Below are 12600 nucleotides of genomic sequence, written 5' to 3'. Positions count from 1 at the left end.
GGAGATTTTTCTTCCTGCATGCGCTACTATTGGAGGATTTGGGTATATAAGGATGTGACAGTAGACCATGGAAGTACTCACCAGTGTAATGGCTCGCACAGTTGGCACTTGGTCGGCTGCCCAGCTGAAAAAAGTGAGCCCACCTGGCACAAGCTACGAAGAAGAAAAAGTTGAGTGCTCCCTGCATGCCGTAAGAGAAAACAGTACCAGCAAGATTGCCACTGCGCTAAGTGTAGCTACAAGCCTACGGCATGCCAAGCAAATAAAGATAAAAACAGGTAAAGTAAAAGTGGGCAGGCTAAACTAATATATACAAAATATCCAACATCTAAGCTTACACTTGATTTGTGATAAAAAAATGTCACTTAAATATCAAATTGTAAAGGTTCAGTTCATAGGAGGGACAGGCTAATAGACATAAGGAGCAAATCACTGAAGGCTTGCAGCTTCTTATTTTAGATAATGGGTATCTTGCCTGGTATATGTTACGAGGAAGAAAAGGTGTGGGGCAGTTCCTTCACACCATAGTCCACTATTGTATAATTTTAAATCAGGAGTGGTGGTGGACTAATCACATGAGCTAGAGTTACTGATCCGACAATGTAATGAGTTGAGTTAAGCATTTGAAAGACTGGCATGGAAAGTATGGTGGATTTTACCAAAATGTAGAGAATGTGCTTAACAAGCTGAGAAATAGCTGTCAGCATACTAAAGAGCCCATGCACGCGATAATAACAATGTACTTCCACTTTGAGGGTACATTTTCAGTACCTATGTTGAGGGTGACAATATTATCATGCACCATGGGCATTAGTTGTAAGGGTTCTACCTTTAACTCATCTGTTCCGGAGTAGGGCATGAGCTCTGCCACTGCTTTCTCTGCCTGCAGGCTCTGGCTGTCTTGTGAGCCTAAATTTCAGGACGCAACATCAATTCTCACAAGGCCATTTTCCTCCTTTGGCACGTCTCTGTTCAATCAAGCCTACACAACAGATTGTGGGGTGATTTCCTACCACATGCTGGCGTCTAGGCAAACACTGAACGCAGAAGGGTTTTACATGAACCACAGCATCTTTTAATGCTGTAATCTTTACACTGAAAATGTTCATTCATTAAATATTTTCCTGACAACTTCTGAAAATTAACACTCTATTATTTATTTTGAGTATCCATTTATTATTCCCAGTTCAAGATGGCTTATCCACTTTCTAGATTTCATCACTTCCGGTTTAGCACTATAAAAGGGGAGTTCAGTTGTGTCACAAGTGTGCTAACTATTTTTGAGTCCAGTTGCATCACAATTGTGCATGCTTTATTGCTTATTCCTGGATTTGTGGAATCTCCACAGTCTCATGTGTTCACTTTGACTCCTCCTTGCCCTTTGCCTTGCTGCTTGGCCTGAACAGTTGGAAGTTTTTTTTTTTTAAATCTCTTGTTTCTCCTTCCTGGTGGGATTATATTCTGGAGCAGTTCTAGATGTCCAGTACAATTTAGAATTTTTTTTTCCTGGAGATAGTAAGCAGTTCCTAGGCACCAAGAAGACTCTTATCCATCACCAAGAAGACCTGCTCTTGACTGGCTGCAACACCAAAGAAATCTGAAGATATGTCAGGTTAAAGAACGTCTAACAGCTGTAAACAACTTAACTCTTCAAGTCCAAAACCTATTCATGAAAAAACATCATCTCTTTGCCTTTGTCCTTGCCAATAACAACAAGGTTCTCTGGACCCTTCTCTGGCTGGTTTGGCAGAATTAAAATTTGATGGAAAGCTAAAGGCATTTCTGCACAACTGTCAGATTCACTTTACCTTTACGCTCCAAATTTATGTCAGCAATAGATCTAAGGTGGGGTTTATTGGAAGCACTATGACTAGAAATGTCCTGGCATGGGCCATGCCATTACTTCCTGAGGCTAGTTCTCTTCTGGATAACTTTCCAACCTTTCCTATGGAATTCAACCAAAGTTTGACTGTCAAGTTTTTAGTAATTAATAAACAAAAGTTTGACTGTCAAGTTTTTAGAAATTAACCAAGGTTCCTAAGACTCGCATGCATGTATCTTCAAATTTAAAGACTTGGCTAGAGAAATTGATTAATCTGACTCAGCCCTATTTATGTTATTTCACAAAGGCCTGCAGGATGAGATAAAGTATGGACTTGATAGAATCGTTAGACTGGCACTCCCTTCAAGATCTCATCCAGCTAACTATTCAGACTGATAGTCATGTTCAAAAAAGATGAACAGGATGTCGAAAACTATCTCAGTAAAGACCCCCTCAAAGATCTGTAATTAAGATACCTGCTAAGATCTCTGATCTTGATAATGAGCCCAGGCCATTGGGTTTTACTAATGGTCCTTTAACTGAGGAAGAAAGGACATGATGAAGGAAACAAGGGCTATATTTGTACTGTAGTTAGAAAGGTCATCTTTAGAACTCTTGTCCTTCTTGTCAATCTAAGGCATTGGAAAACTAGAAAGCTCACACATAGAGGTGAGTATTAATGAGATCAGACTCCCCTGCTTTCTTTTCTAAAATCCCCTGGGTTTATTTAACCACAAGAGGAACTTCAGATCCAGTCTCATCATCTCTTAGTACCTGTTCTTGTGGAGTGAGAGCCTCTAATGTCTACATAGATATTCAATGGGCTTCCAGCCATCAGATTTCAGTCCAAAAGAAAGATTTTCCAGTTGCAGTAGAAACCTTTAATGGAACATTAGTGGCTTATGTCCTAGTCACTGAGGAAACGTAGGTTTGTCTCTCTGGATTGCTGTACACTATGAGAACCTTAATTGCAATTTAATTTCCTCCAGTCATAATTTTTTTTATAAGGGTACAAATTGGCTAGCTCAGCACAATCCACATTTAAACTGGTCTGCAAAGATCTTATCCTTGGGTTCAGTTTTGCGTTTCTCATTGTTTCTTCTACTGAACATTGAGAACCTCTACCTACGAGTTCCACTCATTCAGATATCTGAAAATTCTAGACACATACCTTGAGTTGGTACTATCATATTCTGTTAAGTTCCACTAGTGGTAGCTGGGCCAATTCTCTTTTTACGAAGACCAAGGATCATTGAAAAACTGTAGTTAATTTCTTTGTCACTTCTACAGCAATGAGAGATGGCTGCTTGTGACTATAATGAAGATTCCCCTGAAAACTAACTTAAATTACAGGTAAATAACTACTCTCCTCCAAAGGATATTCATTTATAGTTGTTAGCACTGTACATTATTTCAAACCCATCCCCACTGAAGGCAGAGAAAAAGCCAAGAAACCAAAAAAAACAGAACTGCATTTACTCAAAATTATTCTGTACAGAAAGATTCCACATTTGGAAATATGCCCTGGAATCTAAATCATGAAGAGGCCTTGTAAAGGTATATCGGGATCTCCAAGTCGGCACTTTACATAAGTCAATTTATCCATTTGGAATGAGCTCTGAGCCTACGAGACGATGTTCTATTCAGATTTCTATAATAGATAAAATATAGGAGACAATCCACCTAAAAATTAACAGTTTTGACGGTTGACGGTTAACGCTCAAATCGTACATGCAGGGCCAAAATGAACATAGAGATGATCTGACAGTCTAATGTTTTTAGATTTGTTGAGGTAATTTTTAAAAATGCTCTGAACATCCATATAGAGTACAGTCCTCGCTGCATTAGAGGATGTATTCGGGAAAAATTAGAAAATACTTTTTTAATGCCACTGAGACATTTGTATGCGAGGGGTAGTTCCCACACCTCATGGATGTAACTATCTCCCAGTTTTTCGTATCTGCCTACCGGAATGTGTTTTAAACAGGAAGTGAATTGTAGTGTGGAAATAGGCAGATTAATGACCCCGTGTATTAACCACTCAGCAGATGGTATTTCAACCACAGTAAATGGCAACTTTTCTAATTTTTTGATGTTTAGCATGACATAAGTCGCTTCTTTCTTAGCCATTAGTAGTTGTTGTCGCGTTAAATTAAAAGAAGAAAATATTTCCCTCGTGCTGACATATTGCCAGGGAACGCGACCCGCCTTCAATGTTTGAAGCGTCCAATCCAACTGCATGATGGACCTTAGCTGACTCTGTCCATGATGTAAGGAAGACGTATCTGTTTGTATAATGTCTATAGCAGAAGAAACAATGTTATTCAGGGTATATACTCGATCGAACAGGGCATCAATCCCATTATCTACAACAGCTAATGCCTTCTTTAAATTTTCATGATCTATTTGCCTTCACCGGGTAGTAGCTTCTTGTTGTGAAAGCTTCCAAATTTCATTATATACTTCGTATAAGAAATGTTTTCTGCATTGTTTTCTTGGGCCTAATAGGAAGTCCCATAAGCCGGTGTTTTTAGACAGGAGACTGAGGTGTTCTCTAACCGCATCTAGTGAGGAAGTCTTTAACCATTGCTGGCAGAGTTTCCCTACACTGTATGTTGTTACTATACCCGCCTGTTCGGACAATATATAGCGAGGGTCTGGCCTACTAGTTCTAAAACCCCCAAGGAGTTAATAAAACGTTTGTGATACCCATTGGTATCTACTGGCCACAATAACCACCCGCCAGGACATGTTAGTGAAACATTAAATGTGCCATTCTGGACCCATTCATCGAGCTGATCTTCAGTTGCATTTATATATTTTTGCCATTTATAAACAAATTCAGGGGCAGGTATAGTGGGCGTGTTCAATCTTTGCTAAGCCTAAACAACTTGTTTGTTGTACAGTTTCACTTAAAAATATAATTTGAACAGGTATCAGGCATGTTCTAAATAAAGTTTCCTTCCCCCGTATTTGCCAATATCTAGTTCCCCACACACTCTTCAAGAAAATGGACTTTAGCCAATATTCATAGCCTTCTATAGTCAACTGGGAAACAAAGGAATCCAAATATATAAATTTTGTATTTGTCAATAGTATGCGTATGTTTTCTGTAGGTGACAATTTAAAATAATACGACTCAGCATTTTTAACATCGTGCCCAGAAAAATATGTAAACTTTTCAGAATACGTTTTAGAACTCCCTTGTGGTGGAGTCGGACAATGTTCCCATTGTGTTTAATTAAAAACAGTCTTTGGGCTGCTTGCTCTGTGGATGAAATGGTGCCCATAATAATTATAGCAAAACATATTACCATAATTCTCTCTAGATTGATAAACATCTTCGTTTTCAAATACAGTATAATGCGGCAATTCAGTCATCATAGAATCAACTGCCTTCACATCCCAATCATCAGAAACAACCCCGGGTATTGTTATATCGTTCATTGATAGTTTAAACACATATGGTATTTGAATGACTTCCGTAGGACCGTATATGTCAAATATTACTTTATCCCAAACAATTCCATCAGGAATTGGTATAGCAGAAATGTTCACAAAGGACAAGTCTCTGCGGACCTTGTGAGAAGACAAATGTGGTTTTAGGACTTCATCCACCTGTTCAACTGCCGATTTTTCAGGAAGAAAATGACCATGTATTAACAAAAAGAAAGTGATGGCAAACCCAACCCAAAGCAGGAAAGTTAGTACAGTCAAAGAAAGCCGCAGATAGTTCCATGGAACAATGAAGTAAGTTACTTTAAGCCAATTTATCAGCTTACGTGGTGTTGACAGTTCAGGTGTCGAAGAGGCGAATGAGTCTGAAATGTCATTGCTGATGTCGGCAAAGTATCCAGACGCAGTTCGTGCAAAAACTGGAGCAGTGTTAGTAGGTGCTGTTGGTGTTTCCTGTGGTGGCACCGAATAAATGGCACCATCCGTCTGTGTCGAAGTTGTTTCAAATCGATCAGTAATTTCTGTGTTATTCGATGTCAGTGGAACTAATGCAAAATCATTTTCCACCCTCCCCAAGCCCGGACAGGTGTCTGTGTTGCTGCTTACAACTTGTAGAGGAACTTCTTGACCAGTAGTTAGAGGGATTCAGGAACTAATGGCTGTTCCTTTTGGTCGGCTGTGCAGGATCGGCCAATATGGTTTAGTTTGACATTGTCGATAGAGACAAAACGATTTTCTTTGGCACCTGCCAACGGTGGTAGAATGACAGTTCTGGTACCGTGTATTGACAAGACAGGGACTGGTGCACTATAAGAAGGACCAAATTTCTTTTTCACAGCAACCTTTTCACGTACTAGATCCCCAACTTTAGGAATCCAGCCTGTAGGCATTACAGGTACATCCTTAATTCCAAAGGAGGCAGCACTGGCAGAAGAGTTGTCGTCACAGAACTGTTGTAATTCCTGTAAGACAGTGACACGTTCATTTATGTCAAAAGGTTTTCTGCCGCCTCCATGCCAGGACCATCAAGATCTGGAACATACATTAGAGTTCCAAACAGGCACTCATATGAAGTACGACCCACCAGTACTTGTGCCCAAGGCCAAGCCTATTAATCGTCCTCTGTGGGGCTTCAGAGGTTAGGGAGGCCTAATAATATATATACCGGGAAGCGGGGAAGCTGGGTATCAAGATGTGAGTTGATGTCCTTCAGCACTTCCCCGCAGTGATGTGTAAGCTTCTGGCACTCCCATAGAATATGTGTCGGGGACCCAAGGCACCACAACCCCTCCAACACTTGGGGTTGCGTGAGGATCCCCTTTGTGAATATGTGCAGGTGTAAGATACCAGTATGTAACAATTTTAGTCGCGGATTCTACGCTTGCCATATTTCTAGCTGTGTGGCGTGCTCTGTAGTATATATCCTCCCATTCCCTATGTGTGAGAGAGCTACCAATTTCCGCTTTCCAGCGTCATTGCCCTGGGGATTTTGGGGGCCTTTTGCAGGACATTATGCAATTCAGAGATTAATCGTTTATCTGAAGTCTTCTTCAGCAGCCATTTTTCAAAATCAGTAAGGGGTCTCTGTGCCTGGTCTCGAATCCCTAGATGCATGATCCAGTGACGAATTTGTAAGTAGTGCATCCGCTCTGTCTCGAGCAGTGCATGTTTAGATTTCAGAGTGTCCAAAGATATCATACCCTTGATATCAAATAGATGTCCGACAGAGCAACACTCTGGTTGCAACCACCGACTGTAGGCCAAGGCGTTAATGTCAGGTGTAAAGGACGGGTTGCCATCAATCGGTGTCAAGGGCAAGGGAACCACGTTCTCATAGTTGGGTGCGCGATTGGAGAGGAGTATAAACAGCCAAGGACGCTGTGGGAGGGATAGAAATGGGATCTTCCACAAGGATGTGCCTGCGAGTGCCTGATCCATAAACAACCATCTCTTCTCTCGACCACTCTACTATATAGCAGAGTTGGGTGGCTTGAAAATAGTGAAGTATATTGGGGACCCCAAACCCCCATGTGCTGGTGATTGATAGCATAGTGTGCGATTCCGGCGAGGCCGCCTCCCCTCCCAAATTAAGTGGTATAGATCTTTCTGTAAAGATTGAAGTATTTACCGGGGAGGCTCGACCGGTAGGTTTAGAAAAAGATAAGATCCGCGGAAGGACCGTCTGCTTAAGGGCGGAAAGGCTGCCAAACCACAAGATTGAGTATGATTGCCATTTTGTCAGGTCGCACCATCCTTGCTGCACCAGTAAACGGTAGTTAATAAAGGTCGCATGCAAGATGGCCAGGGTAAGCTGGAGCCCCAGGTAAGGGATACTGTAACTTTGCCAACATATTGGAAAGTGCCTTACTAGATATTGTTGGTCCACAAGAGGGACCGAAATATTAAGGGCTTGGGATTTCTGACAATTTATGGTGAAGCCGGAGGTCTTGCCGAAATCCTCGCTCTCCTGCAGAAGAGCCAGAAGGGTCCCCTTGGGGTTGTCTAAGGACACCAGAACATCACCAGCGTATAAAGCCAGCGTGTGCATTTTGCCTACAAAGGTCACAACCGTTATATCTGGGTTCAATCGCAATCTTTGTGCAAACGGCTCCGTGTAAAGAGCGAATAGTAAGGGTGACAGTGGGCATCCCTGTTTGGTGCCCCTGCGTATGGGAAATGGTTGCGAGGAAGGGCCATTCAACCGCACCGTCGCCCATGGTTTGCTATAGGTGCTATGAATCAACGTTAGAAACTGGGGGGCAAGAAATAGTTACTTTTTATGCCTTTTTTAAAATTGGATTATTTCTAAAGAAATAAAGTTAAAATTGCCCAATATAGCCAACCATAGGTTGTCAAAAATATATATGTATATATATTTTTTTTAATAGCTTTTAAAAAAGAAAAGTGTATTGTGTATATTTTTGTAAAACAAAAAGCTCTGAGATCCAGCACGAGGGCAAGACAATTCTGTGCTTAGGACTATATACATAGATCTCCTGGAGAAGAACTTTTATTTCACTATGTGTAGGAGTGCTGAAGAACTACACTGAGGAGGTAGTGTTTAAACTCTGGCAAAGCAATCACATGATACCATTTAGATGTATCTGAACAAAATATTATTTACACGGAAAATGGAATGGCAACTTTTTTTATTGTGTTAAATGCATGGTAAATATAAATCTTACCTCTCTGGGATTAACACATTTCAATAAGGATCGTGGATCTCCTTTCCCTTTGAAATTGATGAGATTTTTGTAGTATTTAAATACATGCATATCCTGCAAGTACAATGAAAGGTTAAAAATAGTACGCATAGGCAGAGAAATAAAAAATAGTGCTCAGGTTCGCCGAGGTTCATCTATTTGGCCATTCAAAAACTCGCTACATAATGTCCAACGCGTTTCTGTAAATCATTACCTGAACACAATTTGTTCCCACTGATTCTCTGATTTTTCATTTGAGGTCAACTTCGAATTTATTCCAAACTGACTACTCAATACTGCAATGCAAATTTTTAAATATAATTTTCTGATGAGGCAATGCCTGCCCTCTGAAAAAGAATCAGATTTCTGTTTTACTCCGTAAGATTTAGCAACTTCAGGTTACTATTCTGGAGATACACTTTTGATATTGTTTCAACTCTATTGTGTGACATACCAGGTGAAGTGTTATTGGTAAAATTTGAAACAAAGAGCAACAATGTTTTACTTCTGTATTCCCCAAACGTCCGGAAACATTTACTGGCACCCGAGTTATGTAAAAATAAAGAAACACTGCAGAGAAAATAGTTAAAAATGCACTGAAACCCGAGCCATGAAAAGGAGATGTGTGCTCTCTGAATTCTATCTTAACATAGTTAGGTTTTTTTTTAACCAAACCTATTAAAACAAAGTAATGATGCCTTGTGATGCACACCCTTTATAAACTGGACTATAGCAGACTATGAAGCAAAGTTATGTTGACAATATTTGTCTGTGAGAAATTGAAAGGACAGACAGCTAATACTAGATGAGCAAATGATTTTTCTGTTATTGATGGTTCTGGCATTAAAAATACCTTACTATTAACTGTACCCAAATCAAAACTAGAAATATTCCAGATTTTGAAAAATGAAATTGAATTAAGGCATTCGGGCCTCCATGGTGGATTGATTTCCTAAGCGGATGTAAACACACAACTTCCCACCTACAAATGTTATCAGGAGATGAGGCTTTGTGGGCTCCAAGATGGCCATTAGCTTCTAACCGTCTTGGTGTGGTATGCTGGCAGTACTGAATCACCTAAACGGGTACCATGTTTGGGTGCTGCAGTTTACAGTGTGTGAAACTCCCTGTGGATGCTCTGTTTTATGAGATGGTCTTGCACCCTCCTTGGTGCTCCGAAGGTATGGCTACCATATAATCAATTGACATAGAGGTCTTTATGGATGTGAAGAGGAGCAACTGGTGGTATTGCCCCCAGAAATGGGAACACAAGCACTGTTATTTGTGGAGGAATGGCATCAGAGGAAAGTTTTGCTGCCATTCCAGCGGCAACTGCTGACCATTATTGGCCGTACTTATTGTGCATTGAGGATTTCAGGCAAGGACCAATTGCATGTGAACTGCAATGGCGAATTTCCCAGACCAAAGTTCGAAATGGCAGTGTTGTTTCCTGGGACTTCTATACCTCGCTGCACCTTTCAAAGAGTGATCAAAAGGATGACTTCCTCCAAAGCCTACTTTTCGAGCAGCATCAGCCTAATGTCTAAACCAAAAATGAAGCTGAAGGAGAACTTTGTCAACCTCCACTTGCAGAGCTCTGGCCTCACAGGGAGAGCTTGCTTACACAAAGACTCTGATATGGCAGGTCTCAAAGGAGAAACTGGATGTCACTGTCAAGAAAATGGTGGTGTTAAAATCATAGCTGAAGGGTATGAATGTGGGAAAACTGCAAGCTGAAAAGCATGTTGGTAGGTAGCATGCCATCAAATCTGTCTGTGGAGGAGTGTGAAACCCAATGAAGAGCAACATTCATTCTTATTCTAGGGTTAGCTGATAGGAATGTAAATGTGAATGTGGATGAAGGGCACACAGAACACAGAGCAGACAGGCTTAAGTTCGAGGCAATGTGTATGTTAATGTAGTAACAGTAATAACAGTAATAAAGTAAAATACAAAACAATAACAATTCCATGGTTACAAAATTATAGTAAAATTTGGTAAACAAAATGACAGAATCCAATAAGGAGAACTGGTGATTTGAATTTTTAAAGTTTTAAGCAGGAATAGTGTCAAGAATCAGCGTGCCAATGATCGCCAACTGATGCAGGAGACCGGCCCTGGATGCAATTTAATCCTGGCAGCGTTGGAGCTTGGGTCGGATATACCAACCAGGTTTGTCCTCTCAAAGATTTTACCTTCTGACTTAGTGCTTTAGGTACCCTTGCACCACAGCAGTACACTTCGAATGCCCCCCAGGACCCCAGGGAGACATTTAGAGTGTCCCATAGTGTCAAGCAGAGGCCAACAGCAGGCTCCAATACAGGTACAGTTGCTATTGGGCTGCTCTGAAGTTGCAGGAAAGATCTCTTCGGCTACACTAAACTTGAGCTGTGAGGGCTGGTGGTGTGTGCTGGGAGTGTACTATGGTAATCCTAGTGCACTCCAACTTCTATCACCTAAATACAGTTTGAAGCAGCCCCAATACTCCTCATAAACCCGGATACAGACATATGGTAGAAGTATAGTAGGATTTTCCAGCAATTAGACAGTGGATACTCAAGGAATGTTTTGCAGTCTTATTTCCTTTCCTTTCACGTGCATCCCCAGTGCTATATGTAAAACAGAAGATTGGTGGGACAAAGCAGGTCCTTCAGCAACCAGCTAGTCAGACAGAGGGTGCACACAAATTACCTTGGCATCTTGTTCTCGGCCTTTCAAGTGAACCCCAAGGAGCTGTATGGAAACCCAGCAGACCTGTGAAGCAGGCATTGACAGTAATGAACAAGTCACTTACCTTTAATAACAAACTATCTGGTAGAGACAATACATTGCAGCAGATTCCTTATCTTTGAATTTCCCAGGCATCAGACTGGATCCGGAAGATTTTTCGTGAGCAGTACCCCTGCGTGCCAGTAGGTGGCTTAGTTCAGCTCCGCGTGGCGTTGTCAGCATCGTACTTGTTGGAGGCGACGCCACAGTCACCCATATATGCAGACATCAGTTACTTTTCACAACTTTCCACGCTAGGACCGCAGAGCCATGACGTGCACTGACATTGGAATGTTCAAATTAGGGCCTAGAAAGGGATTGTCCCTAATCCTAAAAACCTCTCCACAGAGCAGGGAGGAGTGGGTGGATCGGTAAGGAATCTGTAGCTAGATATTGTCTTTATCAGATAATTTCTTACCGAAGGTAAGTAACTTGTTCATCTGATAGGGACATCTAGCCGCAGATTCCTTACCTTTGAATAGATACCCAGGCAATCCCATCTTCGGCGGTGAGTTGTCCCAGATGGAATGGAGTCACCACTTTTGGTAGGAAAGAGGCCCTAGGGCAAAGCACCAGTTGGCCTGGAAACAGTCACGTAGGGAGGCTTGGAAGACAAAGCCTGCAGCTCACTCACCCTCCGGGCAAATGTTATTGCCACTAGAAAAGCGGTCTTGATGGTAAGCAGCCAGAGGGAACAATTGTGCAGAGACTTGAAGGGAGCACAAAAGGTGGGTGAGAACCAAATTAAGGCCCTACTGAGGTATGATAAAGGGCACAGCGGGAAACATATGTATAAGCCCTTTGAGAAACCTGTTTACAATAGAATACTTAAATAAAGAGAGTTGGTCAGGCAGCTGCAGAAAGGTAGACAGAGCAGAGAGATAGCCCTTACGAGTACCCATAGCAGAACTCTGCTGGGCAAGGGTAAGAATGAAAAAAGGATATCCGAGAGAGAGGCAGAAAGAGGGTTGATAGACTTTTCTGTACAATATAATACAAACTTTTGCCACTGACAGGCATATAACATCTTGGTGGAGGGACGCCTGGCTGGCAAGATGAAGTTACAGACTTTAGGAGGAAGCTCAAAGGCTGTCAACTGTCGCCGCTCAATCTCCACGCAAGAAAGTGGAGAGTTGACAGGTTCAGGTGGAGAACCCTCCCATGCTGTTGTGACAGAAGATCCTCTCAAGGGGGCAGGCTGATTGGAGGATCAATGCTCATTCTTAGAAGCTTGGGATACCAGACTCTCTGTGCCCAGTTCAGAGCCACAAGGATGACTTGGGCCCGGTCGTTCTTGATCTTCTTGGAAACTCTGGGCAGAAGTGGTATGAGCAGTAAGGCGTACAGGAG

The 12600-nt window shown here is 41.7% G+C and overlaps 1 protein-coding gene across 2 annotated transcripts in view; it reads right to left on the bottom strand.

The window, feature by feature from the left end:
• The window catches only part of C8H11orf65 (chromosome 8 C11orf65 homolog), a 269451-nt gene that overhangs the window by 224806 nt on the left and 32045 nt on the right, over positions 1 to 12600 (bottom strand). For both annotated transcript variants that reach the window (XM_069202320.1, XM_069202318.1), the window contains exon 3: positions 8464 to 8556. In XM_069202320.1, the coding sequence (XP_069058421.1) occupies positions 8464 to 8556 (93 nt within the window). The remainder of the gene's footprint in view (positions 1 to 8463; positions 8557 to 12600) is intronic.

The sequence above is a fragment of the Pleurodeles waltl genome, chromosome 8, assembly GCF_031143425.1.
Source record: "Pleurodeles waltl isolate 20211129_DDA chromosome 8, aPleWal1.hap1.20221129, whole genome shotgun sequence".
In the NCBI taxonomy this organism is placed as follows: domain Eukaryota; kingdom Metazoa; phylum Chordata; class Amphibia; order Caudata; family Salamandridae; genus Pleurodeles; species Pleurodeles waltl.
The sequence above is the reverse complement of the archived record's forward strand: the minus strand, read 5'-3'. Positions and strand labels throughout refer to the sequence as shown.